Raw genomic sequence first — 15874 nt, 5'->3', positions numbered from 1 at the left:
CCTAACCCACTCGCATTCTGTCTCTGTCTCTCTCAAAAGTAAATAAACATTAAAAAAAAAAATTAAAAAAAAAAAATAGGTACCATTTGAAGACCTAAAATAAAACAAAAGAACACCCGTGCATGGAGCATGCAGTCCAAGAAACAGAGCCTTACCAGACTTTTGACATCCTTTCTGCCCTGCCTCCACCAGCGATAATCACTTTGCTGAATCAGGCATTAATCATTTCTTTATCTTCTAAATTCTATTACGTATGCATGTATCCCTAAGCAGTATATTGTTCAGCTCTGCTTGTTTTCAACTTTATCTAATTGGAATCACACTGTGTATTCTGTGTCTTGCTTTTCTGGCTCTACATGGTGAGATTCTTGACATGTATAGCTGTAGTTCATTCATTTCTCCTGCCCGGAAGAAGCAGTCTGGTGCAGGAAAACACCTTGATTTACTTATGTATTCTACTGTTCGCTGATAACTGGATTGTTTCTAGATTTTTCTATCATGAACAATGCTACCAGGGAATGGCTAGTTTAAAAAAAAAAATTTTTTTTTTTTTTACTATTTATTTTTATTTTTGCGAGAAAGAGAGACAGAGCGTGAGCAGGGGAGAGGGAGAGACAGGGAAACACAGAATCTGAAGCAGGCTCCCAAGTTCTGAGCTGTCAGCATAGAGCCCCAGGCAGGGCTCGAACCCTCGAAGGGAATAGCTAGTTTTTAAAATGCTCCCTCCAAACAAGCCCTCACTCTGGACTCCAGGGGTCCTGGTTTTGCCTCTGTAAGGAGCACAGGGAGGAAAACCGTGCCCGTAGCTAAAATACTAAAATGCAGAGTTCTCTGCAACCGAAAGACGATGTGATTCCCAGGTTCTCTCCACACCCTGCCCTGGCCTCACTCCCACACAGACGCCTTCTCCTCCTCTGAACCTGAGATTCCACACCCCTGCTCTACATCGGGGAAAACAATTGGCCTTTTTAGACACAGTCTGGATTTCTGAGTCACACCCCTCTCTCTACTATCTCCCCCCCGGTTCTCCCCCAGGTAAGGGAGAATAGAGATTCTGATGAAAGGGCTCCATTGATAGGCCACGGGTATGAGAGCGTGAGAGCCGGAAAAGCAGATGATCTAGGCTCTGCCCTGCATGGATGGCCAGGGAAGCATGGAGATGCCAGCCATCTGGCCTACCCGGCCCTCACATTTGCCACATGGCCACGGGGGGGAAAAAAGGAGACCTGCACACGGTCAGGGCCAGGCACCTAATGTACACTATTTCCATTTAAGGCCCATACAATCTTAAATGTAGAAAAGTAATAATAGAAAATGACTAACACTTACCAAGTACACACATAAGCCAGTCACAGACCATATGTGCTTTGTGTCATGAGCCATAACCCATGACTGTGATGACGAAATTGATTTAGGAAGTTAAGACCAGCATTTAAACGGAAACAAACAAGACTGGAATTAAGTTGGAAATACTGGTGACTGTCCGGTAAAGTAAGGGTTAAGTACTGTTGTGTGAACCTTCTGTGTCCCTCAAATCCACTTACATTTATTCACATGTACTGGGTCACAACGTAGAATGTATCTCTCCTTGTGGGCAGAGGCAAAAACATTTTATGTCACTTATTTCATAACAGTCCTGAACTAACCTAATTTAACAATAACTGGAGCTACTTCCCCAACTACATCTGTATCACACACCACAGACATCAACTGCCCCCTCAAGCTCCTGACAAAATGGCCTCTTTTCTGTTCCTCTTTCCTCCTCCAGAACACATGCTGTGCCCTGAACATTCTCCCATCCCCCTCACCAGCTCTTAGCACAGCTGGTTCCTTTCCATCCTCCAGGTTTCGGCTGGAGTGTCATGGCCGCACAGAGCCAGCCCCTCTCCTGCCCGTGGCCATGTAACACTTGTTTCCTTGTTTGCTGTCTGCCTCTGTGCCCCAGCTACCACTCCAAGGACAGAGCGAGTATCTGATGCACTCACCAATATATACCTAGCACAGCACCAAACATGCGGAAGGCACTCTGTCTCTGTTAAATGAATACAAAAACTTACCAAGTCTTCACAGCTGGTAAAGGGACAAAGCCAGGATTCCAGCACAGATTATGTCTGACTCAAGGCTTGCTCTTAACCTCTGCACTACATTAAAACTCAGAAACAGCACAACACTGCCTTGGGCCACACCGCTAGTAAGTAAACATTAGCACTGGGACAGGACTCGAGCACGTCCAACTCCAACGCTCATGCTCTATTGTGTCAACAGGGTGGGGGGCCATGAGTGGCTCAAAGGGGCAGTCTCTTATAGTCAGCTGAGAATTTGGAAGGGATAAAGGAGGAGAATGCAAAAATCATCAGGCTGGTGGGAAGAAATGAGTAGAGAGATAACAGAAGAAATCGAGAGCAGGTAGTTCAGAAATCTAGGGGAGGGGTGCCTGGGTGGCTCAGTCTGTTGAGTGTCTGACTCTGGATTTCGGCTCAGGTAATGATCCTAGGGTCATAGGGCTGAGCCCCATGTTGGGCTCCACACTGAGCATGAAGCCTGCTTAAGATTCTCTCTCTCTCCATCTGCTCCTTTCCCCTTCTCTCATGCTCTCTCTCTCTCTAAAATAAAGAGAAGAGAAGAGAAAAGAAAAGAAAAGAAAAGAAAAGAAAAGAAAAGAAAAGAAAAGAAAAGAAAAGAAAAGACTGAAAGAAAGAAAGAAATTGAGGGGAGAAGGGCTTCCCTACGCAAGCAATATTGTGGGGAAGGAGGCCTGGAGGAACAGCCAGAGTTGGCAGAAAAACTCAAAGCAGCAACTGTGCAGGGGGCTCAGAGGGCTGAGGCTGCAGGAACCCTGCCTAAAGGCCTCTACAGGCAGTGTTAGGAGTTGGTGACTCTGAGGTTGGAGAGGTGGGGCAGAGAAGGCTCCTGCACACAGGCCAAAGGAGCTGGCCAAGGGAATGCTTTGGCAATGCCGCCACCTTGTGGCTGTGGAATGCTTTGCCCATAGGAAAAAAAAACCCGGCTGAGTTTGTTTGTTTGTTGGTTCATTTCCCAGCAGCATTTATTGAGCACCTAATATGGATCGGGTTGCTGGGGACCGTAAATGGGTCTGACATGGCTCCAAATTTCCAGGACCTCTGTCCCTACATCCAGGTGGTGACCAAACCTTGTTCAGTTTACTTCCCTCTTTCATAGTAACTTGTAGGGTGTCCTTCCCCAAACAAGACTGTAGAGCAGAAAGGGTATCCTATTCACTGCAAGTTACAGAAACCAGCATAGAACGCAGCACATGAGAATAATCATGGCGGCTATTATTTAATATGGGTTAAGTGTTTTTAAAAACATTGGCACACCTGGGTGGCTCAGTCGGTTGAGCATCTGACTTCGGCTTAGTCATGATCTCAGTCTGTGAGTTCGAGCCCCGTGTCGGGCTCTGTGCTGACAGCTCAGAGCCTGGAGCCTGCTTCGGATTCTGTGTCTCCCTCTCTCTCTGACCCTCCCCCATTCATGCTCTGTCTCTCTCTGTCTCAAAAATAAATAAACATTAAAAAAAATTTTTTTTTAATAAAAAATTAAAAAAATAAAAAATAAAAACATTAGCACATGGGGTGCCTGGGTGGCTCAGTTGGTTAAGCGTCTGACTTTGGCTCAGGTCATGATCTCACGGTTCATGAGTCTGAGCCCCACAAAGGGCTCTGTGCTGCCAGCTCAGAGCCTGGATCCTGCTTCGCATTTTGTGTCTCCCTGTCTGTCTGCCCCTTCCCACTTGTGCTCTGTTTCTCCGTCTCTCTCAAAAATAAATGAGGGGCGCCTGGGTGGCTCAGTCGGTTGAGCGTCTGACTTTGGCTCAGGTCATGATCTCACAACTCATGAGTTCGAGCCCCGCGTCGGGCTCTGTGCTGACAGCTCGGAGCTCGGAGCCTGCTTCGGATTCTGTGTCTCCCTCTCTCTCTGCCCCTCCCCCACTCATGTTCTGTCTCTCTCTGTCTCAAAAATAAATAAAAAACATTAAAAAAAAATTTTTTTTTTTTAAATAAATGAGCATTAAAAAATAAATAAATAAATGAATAAAGACATTTGTGTGTCTGAGCCTCAAACAGCTTACCTATGTGGGAGCTCCGGAGAGAGAGGTCAGGTAGGCGCTTACTGCAATGAGCCTGAGGTTCGTGGAGAGGGCAGGGGTGGAGAAACAAACACGGGCAGCACCGCACACAGATGGTGTTTAAAGACCAGCACCTCTCAAAGTCGGATGTGCCTACGACTCGCCTGGGGGCTTGGCTAAAATGCAGATACTAATGCTGACTTCTGAAGCTGGGTCTGAGATTCCGCATGTCTAATGAGCTCCTGGGTGACAGTAATACTGCTGGTCCATAGACCACACTTGGGAGTGGGAAAAATCCGGACCGGGTTAACCAACTGTGGCCAAAAGGTCAACTCCACCGCATGGCCTGTTTTTCCACATACAGCAAGCTAAAAGTGGCGTTTTCTTTCTTTTTTCCCTTCCCCCCAGTCACAATGGAGAACTTTACTGGACTCGGCTCAGCTCGAGAGCCTTGCAGGCCCAGCACGCTGGCCCGCAGCTCTGGCCAGCCAGAGCTGGAGGACGGGATTCCAACCGACGAGTCTCAGAGCGAACGGTAACCCCACAACCCAACACTCTACCTAAGATTACCTAGTTGGGAGACAGGGCTGCACCACGACGCATGAACAGATCAAATCTTTGTAAGTAAGAAACATCCAGTGAAGAGAAAACGACAATTTAATGCACCCGTCTACACACAGCACTCTAGGGCAGATGAGTGGGGGTGTCTGGCCTGGGTGGGTAATGAGTGGGCCGGGATGTCCACGGCACCCGGCAAGCAGGGGCGAGGCCAAGAGTAGCAGACAACAGGCACCGGGACACTGAACTTTTACAAGACTGATTACTGGGGGGATGGCTGTCCCGTGCGTGCGTGTCATGCTCTTCGTTTCGGAACGAGGGGGTGGTCTTGACATCGCCTTCTGTGGCTGGTGCACTCAGAGAGAGGCTACTTTGTGGGGAGGATGAGGGCAATGAGGAGACCGCAGGGGCCGAGCATCTCGGAGAAGATGAGGGTCAGGATCATGCCCATGAAGAGCGGGGGCTGCTGGGCCATGCCATGCACACCGGCGTCCCCACAGCCACCAGCCCGCTCAGGCCAGCACCCAGCTGGAGGAAACTCCTCTGGAGACTGTTGCCGTCATTCAGGGAATCAGCGACAAGCACCGCCACCACCAGCCCGTAGATGGCGATGATACCAGCGACAATGTGGGGATGATGGACTTCACGGTCGGTTCTGGCTGCATGACAGACTTGGCCACGATGCTGGGCCACTCTTGGCCATGCCGTGGGCGGCACCCAGGGCGCTGAAGACCATGGCGGCCAAGGTGCCCGTGACCGTGAAAAAGGAGGTGTACTTGGGGCCATTCTTGGCCTTGGACGTGCCTGCGGGTGGGGAGAGGGTGAGCTCAGGGGGCCAAGGGGGCGGCGAGGATGGGCCGGGCACAGCAAGCAAGTGGGAGGTGCACAGTCAGGTGGCTATGAAGGTGACCCGGCTCGTCAGCTGCTGCACCCTGAATGAAAATTGCATTTTCATTTTTAAAGCAGTGGTTTAAAAAAAAAAAAAGAAAAGGGGCGCCTGGGTGGCTTACTCGGTTAAGCATCTGACTCTTGATTTCGGCTCAGGTCATGATCCCGTGGTTTGTGAGATGAAGCCCTGCATCGGGCTCTGACAGCATGGAGCCTGCTTGGGATTCTCTCCCTCCCTCTCTCTCTGCCCCTTCCCCGCTCGCGTGCTGTCTCTCTCTCAAAAATAGATAAGCATTAGCCACTCTGGAAAACAGTGTGGAGGTTCCTCAAAAAATTAAAAATAGACCTACCCTATGACCCAGCAATAGCACTGCTAGGAATTTACCCAAGGGATACAGGAGTGCTGATGCACAGGGGCACTTGTACCCCAATGTTTATAGCAGCACTCTCAACAATAGCCAAATTATGGAAAGAGCCTAAATGTCGATCAACTGACGAATGGATAAAGAAATTGTGGTTTATATACACAATGGAATACTACATGGCAATGAGAAAGAATGAAATATGGCCTTTTGTAGCAACATGGATGGAACTGGAGAGTGTGATGCTAAGTGAAATAAGTCATACAGAGAAAGACAGACACCATATGTTTTCACTCGTATGTGGATCCTGAGAAACTTAACAGAAGTCTATGGAGGAGGGGAAGAAGAAAAAAAAAAAAAAAAAGAGGTTAGAGAGGGAGAGAGCCAAAGCGTAAGAGACTCTTAAAAGCTGAGAACAAACTGAGGGTTGATGGGGGGTGGGTGATGGGCATTGAGGAGGGCACCTGTTGGGATGAGCACTGGGTGTTGTATGGAAACCAATTTGACAATAAATTTCATATTAAAAAAAAAGCATTAAAAAATGTTTTTTAAATAGATAACAACAAAAAAACTTTTAAAAGGATGAATATGTGACAGAGACCATTTATAGGGCTCATAAAGCTTAAAATATTTCCTCCCTGGTCCTTTACAGTAAAAGTTTGTCAACCCTGATCTAGAATACCATCCAGGGACAGGGTGTATGGCTCTACAAGAGAGAGAGGAGTTCTGAACACTGAAAAAAATTTTTATAACTTCTGATCACCATGCCTAGTTTGGGGGGAGAAAATAAAAGTATAATGCACTCCATGTATGCTAATGTTTCTGCCAAGACCCCGAGCCCTGCGAAGGATGAGCTAACACATGAGGCCGCCAGGTGGGAGTGGGCAGCACTGGAGAAGAGGCAGAGAGACATTTGGGGTTGTCAGTGGGGAGGAAGACCTGTAGCGAGCAGATGACTGACTGCCTCTTGCAGTCTTTAGCTCAGGAAGAAAAAAAAAAAAAGACAAAAAACAGAAAGACAGGGCAGTGGCCACCACCACTTGCGTGCAAGATCACAGAAGTACTGGAAAAATTATATGAAAAGGAAAGGCTGGGCATTCCACAGGGTTTCTCTGTGCAGCAGAACCTTCTGTATTTTGGCTGAGAGAGAGAGGCATTGGGGAAGATGAGAGAAAGGAGTGGTAGCAGGATAATGACCTCGGAGCATATAGTTTGGGGACTGCCCCAAGGGGTGTTTGGCTACAGAACCTTCTGTCATGCTTCTGCCACCCCGTGTGGAAGACTGCATTTGCTTAAGTGTCAGCTCCTGAGAAAGTAAATACAGCTGTCCATTCCCATCAACTCGTACCAATCAATCTGGCTCGCTTTCTGCGGAGGACCAGGCTGTTTTGCCTTCAGTTGTGAACGGTCTGCCGGTTTCTCATCAAGTGTTCACATGGATCTCCAAAGGACAAATAACGGCACCCTTTTTTGGGGGTGCAGAAAAGATCAAACCTACCAAAAAGCCTGCGGCAGGGTATCTGTAAAGGCAAATTGTTCCTCAATGCTGGAGGACAAATAAAAAGATAGAAGGATATTACAGAACCACCACATGCTACAAAGCAGATCCCAGAATTTCCTGGTTGGAAGGAACCTTCAAGGTCGGCCTGTGTCCTTCATGCTTCCAACAAAGCTGCTTGTTAAACCTGACCAGCTAAAGGCAAAAAGCCCACGTCGTGCCTGGCTTTTGACATGGAAGCTGAAATAAATTCTTCCTCTTCTTAGTAAATAAAAAATCCTGGCAATCCAAAACAAATCTCTGCCTTTAACCAATGAATTCTTTCCCTTCCCAAGTCCATCCCCCTCGATCACACTCCTTTTCTCAGGGACTAGAAAGTGAGTTCTTTCAGGGAAATGACTGATCTTTGCAGCACCCCACACACTGCTCATGGTGCGTGAGTCCGCTGTCTACTGAAAGATCTTAGTTTTTCTGCCCCCCATGGGCTGTGATCTTGGATAAGTTACTTAACCTTTCAAAATCTCAGTTCCCTCAGTCCTATCACAGCAGGGCTATTCTGAGTACTAAATACAATGATACATATAGGACACTTAGAATGGTGGCTGGCACAGTAGTAAGAGTTTACTAAATGTTGACCACCACTATCATTCAATTGGTAGACATTCTACACCACGAATCACACTACCTCCCCAAAATACACTACACCAACCTCAGCACTGACATTTCTTTGTTATGAGGTCCCATTCTGGGCTTCGCAGGATATTCACGAGCAGCCCTGGCCTCTACCCTCTAGGTACCAGCGGCTCCCCTATTTTCCCAGTTCTGACAACCAAAACTGTCTTCAGAGATTGCCAAGTGTCTCGGGGGCAGTTTGCACAAAATCCTCTCCGCCTTCCACAGAGAACTATTGAACGAGCATGTGCAAATCAGTTTTGCAGAGTAGCCACCACACCCCCTATTTTCCCACCAAACCCCTCTCCCCACATGAAGCCACTTTAGACACCACTTGCTTACCACTCAGCTGCCGTGGAGGAAACAGGTGATAGGTGCTGTAAATATCATTGGAGAACTGCAGCTGGAGCTCAGGGCTGCCCATCAGGAGCTGGGCCACCTGCTCCACCTGAAATGGTGTCTTCTCCAGGATCACAATGGCATCCTCTCCATCCCCGTCCCCAGAGGCCTCATTTACCTGGAGGCAGAGACGCCATCGGTGAGCCCAGAAACAGAAACAGTAGCTCTGGGGCCTCCTGTTCCTTCTCCCAGAGCAGGCATCTCATTAACCCAAATGCTTGTGCATTCACATCTTTCTTCTCAAAGATGCAAAACTTCTCTACTTTCTTCTGCTTCAGACTTGGAGGGCCTTTGTCAAATTCTCCCCATTTCACAGATGAAGAAATATGTCTAGAGAGATTAAGTGACTTGCCCAAGGTCACATGAACAGTCAGTGTTGAAAAAAGAAACTAGAGGGGTGCCTGGGTGGCTCAGTCAGTTAAGCGACCGACTCTTGATTTCGGCTCAGGCCATGATCTCACTGTTGATGAGTTCGAGCTCCGCGGTGGGCTCTGAGCTGACAGCGCAGAGCCTGCTTAGGATTCTCTCTCTCTCTGCCCCTCCCCAGCTCTCTTGAGCGTTCTTGCAAACACTTTCTCTCAGAAATAATAAATAAGCATTAAAAAAGAGAGAGAGAGAGAGAGAGAGAGAAATTAGAATCTGGGTATCCCAGTTAACTCCTAGCTCAAAGGTTCTTATGGCTAAAATCTTCAGCAAGTGCTGCAGACTGAAGACAGGTGGGGTTGAGAGAACTAGACAGAACCTTTGTAAAAAAACAAAACAAAATAAGACACAGAGGCACGGTAGCCCAGGCCAAGGTCCCCCTGATCCTCCCCAAATGAGAGCTCCTGCTAGGGGTTCTGAGGAATCCTAGTAACCTACGCTTGGCTGGGCCTCCTCACTAGTTCCCAGGATGGTCTCCAGTCTCTTCTCAGTCCCTTCTGTAGAGCTGAGCACATGGTATTAGGGACAGCTATCTACCAGATATTCTGCATTCTGAAAATCAGGGATAGTAACTTACATCTCTACATCCCCAGCACCTAGCTCAGTGCTGTCAGTGCATGATATGTGCAACTGAATTCGCAATTTAACAGAGGAGACACTCTGTTAGGTCTGAAATCCTGCACACCTGGGATCCTATCTCCTACAGTCTCTACGTCGTTCCACAGATGATCCAGCAACACTGCGTTCCTAGACCTCTAATTCGTTCAGAGAATACAGGATGACTGGCTTGGAGAACTCGAAACGTGATTTTTATACAAGTGTTAGTTACTTTTGGTAAAGGAGTTATTAAGAAAATTAACCCTACGCCTGTTGATTTCCTTGATTCTACGAGTAAACTTGTCCCCCGTAGCACCCCCCCACACACACACAATCTAGTGGTACACTTTCCCCCCCCCCCCCGCCCCCAGGAGTGCGATTGGTATTTTCCGGCTGAGCTCGGGTTTAAAAAAAAAAAAAAAAAAAAAAAAAAATCCGCCTCCAAGGCGATGATTGGCTCACTCCAACCCAGGGTTGCCTAATGGTACCTTCCCATGGAGAAAAATGATTTTGTCCCGCGCGGACTCCCGCAGCACTTTTTTCACTCTAAAGCCGGAGAACGGTAAGCGCACAGGAGCGGAGGTACCATTCTCAACGCCCGCTTCCTTTGCCTCTGTGCTGGCAGCTTCCGCCTCCTCGGCGTCCAGTTCGCGCTTTCTCTTGCTGGGTTGAGTAGCTAGGTCCGCCATGCTTCCCGGTTGGAGCTGTGCGCCTGCGCAAACCCCAGCCGCGGCCCCGCCCTTCTCGGCGCAGAGGCCGCCGCAGCTTGTCTCTTCCGCGAGGGCGTGACGACTACAACTCCCGAAGTGCTCCACGAGGAAGCCGGCAGTAGTCCCGGCCCTAGGGAACCTCGGAGCGCTGGTCCGTGTGATCTGTCTGCAAGGAGCGTTTTTAATTAAGGCTGCTGGCCTTTGTCCCCTCGCGCTGACCGGCCCGAGTTGAGGCCGGTGCTGAGGGAAGAGAAAGAAGGCAGCGAGTCCCTAACCAGGCCGGCTAATGATGCTGCAGAGGAGGGGGCACTCGCCGCCCTGGGTGCCAGAGCTAGAAAACACCCTTTGGACTCGGTGGGTGCTTTGACACCTGACACACCGTGGGTTGGATACTGACGTTTTTATTAAGAATTATGCCAACATTGCGTAGCGTGGAAGGAATGTTTCTGAAACAGAGCTCTTGAGCCAATCGTACTTCTTGGTCGATTTTCGATAGGAGAGCCATTAAACCATTTCCATTTTTCACCCATTTTCCACCCATTTTCATTTCACAGAAATTTTCATCTTACTCAGTGCTGAAAAGAAAGGTAAGTGAACACGGCAGAAATGCATGTCCACCATCTTCTTTTCTACCAGGCTAGGGGCTTCTGCCTCCTGTGTTACCTAGTTTGCCCGTAAGTCTGCTATGCTATTCTAGAGATGTGATTTGCAGCTAGAATATGAATCATCTATCAGAATTTCTTTACTTTTTTTTTTGCCATATAAAATTTTCACTTATAATTTCTCCCTTTTAAAATTTTTTTTAATGTTTATTTGTTTTTGAGACAGAGCGCGTGCACAAGCTGGGGAGGGGCAGAGAGAGAGGGAGACACAGAATCCCAAGCAGGCTCCAGGCTCTGAGCTGTCAGCACAGAGCCCCACGCGGGGCTCGAACTCACAGACCAAGAGATCATGACCTGAGCGGAAGTCGGTTGCTTAACCAACTGAACCATCCATTTCTCCCTTTGTAAGTTTCCTTTGTGGCTGTTATTTCTGGCTGGTCCATTTGATGGATTAGATAATTTGACAGAAATTTTATCAAACAGTCCATCAAAAATTGTGCTATTTTCGCTAATGTCAGTTTTATTTTGAGGTGTTGTTTTTTTTTTTTTTCAGACAAATCTAATGGGGGAGGCAATTTTTGCAATTTCCAATCAGTCAATAACAGTATACTGTATGTCAATGACAGTTTGGTTTGGGGTTATTTCTACCAGAAATACTATTATGAGTTGGAGAAAAATCTAATTGTTCTGTGAAGTAGAGACCATTAGTAAGGGAGTCTTAGGATCTGGAATAATTATCTTCAACCAAAAACATATGCTGCTTGTCCACAAGTTTCCTGGATAACATCCCCACCTTCTCGGAATATAAAATCAGAAGTCATAAACTGTGTGCAAGACCAGAGCAAAAGAAGGTCAGCTATGTTTTAACAAAAAGAGCCCTGAATTGGGAGCCATGAAGTCTGGCTCCAGCACTGACCAGCTGTGCGACTTTGGGAAAGTCACTTACCCTCTCTAGGCTTCCATTTTCTGTGTGCCAGACACTGTGTATCTTGAACAAGACAGGGGAGATCTCTACTTTCATAGAATTCATATTCAAATGGAGATGAGGTAAACAAATATGATAATTGTAGGTGATTGAGTGTTATTTATAGAATAAAACAGGACAATGTGATAGAGCCTGGGGATAGGGAGGAGATAAGTTGTTCAGGGGTGGCTTCTTAGGAGGTGACATTGAGCTGAGACTGGAATGATGAGAAGGAACCAGCCATGTGAAGTGACCAGGGAAAGTGTATTTCAGGAAGAGATGTCAGATGCTGAAGACCCTAAAGCAGTAATGAACTTGACATTTTTTTGGAAACAAATATGGCTCTTGTGGCTGGAATGTAGTGAGCAAAGAAGATATATATATATATATATATATATATATATATATATATATATACACACACACACACACACACACACACACACACACACACACATATATATATATATATATTTTTTTTTTAATGTTTATTTATATTTGAGAGAGACAGAGTGTGAGCAGGGGAGGGGCAGAGAGAGACGGAGACACAGAATTCGAAGCAAACTCCAGGCTCTGAGCTGTCAGCACAGAGCCCAACACGGGGCTTAAACTCACGGACAGCAAGATCATGACCTGAGTCGAAGTCAGCCCCTTAACCGACTGAGCTACCCAGGTGCCCCAAGCAAAGGAGAAATATAAAATGAAGTTTTAGAGAGGTTTATTCATTAGAAGCAAATTCATCAACACCAATGTGATTTTGATTTAAATATCCATTAAGGTTAGAATTCCACTCCTACAAGTCCTGGCTGAAGGAAAGAATGAACTTCTAGGAAGCCTCAACCGTCAAAGGACCGATTAGAATACCAGACAGCAGAGTGCAGCAGACCTTTATGGTGGCAGCACATGTCTTCACTTGGCGCAGAGGCATTTGTCTGTTGATTTTTTAGTTCCTCTTGTTTGTAAACATTAGAAGGCGTTGCACTGTCCCACCTAATAGCCACTCGCCATATGTAGATAGTTACATTTAAATTAACTGGATTGAGATAAATTAAAATTTCAATTCCCCTGTCATACAGCCATGTTTCAAGTGCCTGATAGCCTCTTATGACTACTGGCTACAACATTGGCTAGCACAGATATGGATTGTTTCTACCGTAACAGAAGGTTTAACTGCTGTATTAGAAGGTTATTACTGGGGGCGCCTGGGTGGCGCAGTCGGTTAAGCGTCCGACTTCAGCCAGGTCACGATCTCGTGGTCCGTGAGTTCGAGCCCCGCGTCAGGCTCTGGGCTGATGGCTCGGAGCCTGGAGCCTGTTTCCGATTCTGTGTCTCCCTCTCTCTCTGCCCCTCCCCCGTTCATACTCTGTCTCTCTCTGTCCCAAAAATAAATAAAAAACGTTGAAAAAAAAATTAAAAAAAAAAAAAAAAAAAAAGAAGGTTATTACTGGAAAGCCCTAATCTGTCTATAAGCATCAGTCCTTCAGTCTTGTTGAGAAAGCTCAAAACCTCTCCCAAGTCTTTTTTTTTTTTTATTTTAAAGACTAGACATTTTGGGGCGCCTGGGTGGCTCAGTCGGTTGAGCGTCCGACTTCGGCTCAGGTCATGATCTCAGGGTCCGTGAGTTCGAGCCCCACGTCGGGCTCTGTGCTGACAGCTCAGAGCCCGGAGCCTGCTTGGGATTCCGTGTCTCCCTCTCTCTCTGCTCCTCCCCTGCTCATGCTTTGTCTCTCTCTGTCTCAAAAATAAATAAAACAGGGGCGCCTGGGTGGCGCAGTCGGTTAAGCATCCGACTTCAGCCAGGTCACGATCTCGCGGTCCGTGAGTTCGAGCCCCGCGTCAGGCTCTGGGCTGACAGCTTGGAGCCTGGAGCCTGCTTCCGATTCTGTGTCTCCCTCTCTCTCTGCCCCTCCCCCGTTCATGCTCTGTCTCTCTCTGTCCCAAAAATAAATAAAAAAAGGTTGAAAAAAAAAAATTGAAAAAAAAAATAAAAATAAATAAAACATTAAAAAAAACTAAAAAAAAAAGACTAGACATTTCCATTCATGCATTATGATAGACAAAATATCCTAAAAACAGGTCAGCTAAAAACACCTGGGTGCAAAATTTAAAACATCCATTTGGTTACATTGCTGCTGTCTTAATAAAATTTTCAGCAACGAAAAATGTGGGAACAGGAATCTATAAGATGATAAGTGGACACTGAAGCTTAAGTTCTAAGAGTGGTTGGTCATTTCTGGAAATCTAGACCCTTGGGCTTTCAATGTGATGTTTAAGGCACAGAAGACAAGACCCGGGGCTTGGAAGAGAGCATTTCCCTTAGAGCCAAAATGTCTAAGGTCCACCACCTCAGTGAAAGGGCCAACTATTAAAAACTAAATAAAAATTGTCCCCCTAAAGGAGACGAGATACTTAAATTTATCTGCCTCGACATCTGCATGTGGTGGGAAGAAAAAAAAATCCTCTGAATATTCATAACCACAGGCCAGTCTTCATGCAGGTTTAGAATTCAGATTTGCTCTGTCTACTTGGTCCAGGAAATTGAAATTGAAAACTTATTCAAGCTGGTCTTGTATTTTTCATTTACTGTTTTACTCTATGCCAAATTGACTCCAGAAGAAATGGAAAATCTAAATAGATCTATAACTCTTTAAGACATTGAAATTGGGGTTTTAAATCTTCCCATAAAGAAAATGCTAGGCCTGGGGGTACCTGGATGGCTCAGTCGGTTGAGCGTCGGACTTCAGCTAAGGTCATGATCTCACGGTTTGTGGGTTTGAGCCGCACATCAGGCTTTGTGCTGACGGCTCAGAGCCTTCTTTAGATTCTCTGTCTCCCTTTCACTCCGCCCCTCCCCCAGTCACACTTTTTCTCTCAAAAATGAACATTAAAATTTTTTTAAAAAAGAAAATGGTAGGCCCGAATCAATTGACAGATGAGGTTACTGAACATTCAAGGACTAATAAATTCCAAGCTTAAACTCTTAATGAATAGAAAAAAGGGACCACTCCCCAGCTATCTTTTAAATGAATGATTAACATACAATATCATATTAGTTTCAGGTGTACAACAAAGTGATTTGATATTTATATACGTTATAAAATGGTCACCACTGTAAGTCTAGTTACCACCTGTCACCATGCAAAGTTGTTAACAATGTTATGGACTGTATTGCCTATGCCTTACATTATATCCCTGGGTCTCTTTTATTTTATAACTGGCAATTGTACCTCTTAATCCCCTTCACCCATTTCATCTATTCCCCAACTATTTTATAAAGCTGGTGTAACCTTGGTAACACAACCAGAGAGGGTTAATATAAGAAAAGACAATTATGGGCCTATTGTACATGTGAACAGATATAAAACTCTAAAGAAAATGTTGGCAATCTGAAACCTGTGACTTATAACAAAGATATTGTATTCATCACGGCCAAATTGAGTTTACCCCAGGAATACAAGGCTGGCTTAACATTTGAAAGTCTAATGTTAGGGGCACCTGGCTGGCTTGGTTAGTAGAGCATGCAACTCTTCACCTCAGGCTCATGAGTTCAAGCCCCATGTTGGGCATGGAGCCTCCTTCAAAGAGAACAAACAAGGGCACCTAGGTGGCTTAGTTGGTTAAGCGTCCAACTTCCACTCAGGTCATGATCTCACGGTTCATGAGTGCAAGCCCTGCATAAGGCTCTCTGCTGTCAGGGCAGAGCCCGCCTCGGATTCTCTGTCCCCCTCTCTCTCTGCACCTTCCCTGCTCATGCTTTCTCAAAAATAAATAAACATTTAAAAATAAATGAAAACAAAAGCATAAGTGAGACAAAGATGGCCGCTATTGTCACTTTCAACACTTTGCTAGTTATCCTGGGTGGCACAGAAAGACAAGGAACTAAAGCTTTTCTCTTTTGCAAACTATATGGTTGTCTTTATAGAAATCCAGCAAAGTCTATGGTCTTATAAGTAGTTCAGCAGGTTGCTTATTAGATCAATATGCAAAATAATTGTCATCCTTCCTATTGATAATAGATAAAAAATATAAAAATACCATTTACAATGGCAACAGGAAATATGAAGTACTAAGGAATAAATCTAGTAAAAGTGACTGACCAAAATGGAAACGATTA

At 45.9% G+C, this 15874-nt stretch overlaps 1 protein-coding gene, 1 long non-coding RNA gene and 1 pseudogene across 3 annotated transcripts in view; 1 reads left to right on the top strand and 2 right to left on the bottom strand.

Moving 5' to 3' along the window:
• Positions 1-10220, bottom strand: part of DCPS (decapping enzyme, scavenger) — a 47467-nt gene extending 37247 nt beyond the window's left edge. For both annotated transcript variants that reach the window (XM_042959489.1, XM_007082702.3), the window contains exons 1-2: positions 9973-10220; positions 8408-8582 (exon numbers count right to left, since the gene is read on the bottom strand). In XM_042959489.1, coding sequence (XP_042815423.1) covers positions 8408-8582; positions 9973-10173 — 376 coding nt within the window. In that variant the 5' untranslated portion in view covers positions 10174-10220. The remainder of the gene's footprint in view (positions 1-8407; positions 8583-9972) is intronic.
• LOC102951773 lies at positions 4722-5531 on the bottom strand (annotated as a pseudogene).
• Positions 10221-10331: 111 nt separating the features above from the next.
• On the top strand, positions 10332-11054 carry LOC107179668. Its single transcript, XR_001510330.2, has 3 exons — positions 10332-10548; positions 10749-10781; positions 11023-11054. It is a non-coding gene; the product is annotated as an uncharacterized LOC107179668 (long non-coding RNA).
• The last annotated feature ends 4820 nt before the right edge of the window (positions 11055-15874 follow it).

Source organism: Panthera tigris, chromosome D1 (assembly GCF_018350195.1).
Source record: "Panthera tigris isolate Pti1 chromosome D1, P.tigris_Pti1_mat1.1, whole genome shotgun sequence".
Taxonomy (NCBI): domain Eukaryota; kingdom Metazoa; phylum Chordata; class Mammalia; order Carnivora; family Felidae; genus Panthera; species Panthera tigris.
Note: the sequence above shows the minus strand (reverse complement) of the source record. Positions and strands in the feature narration are given on the sequence as shown.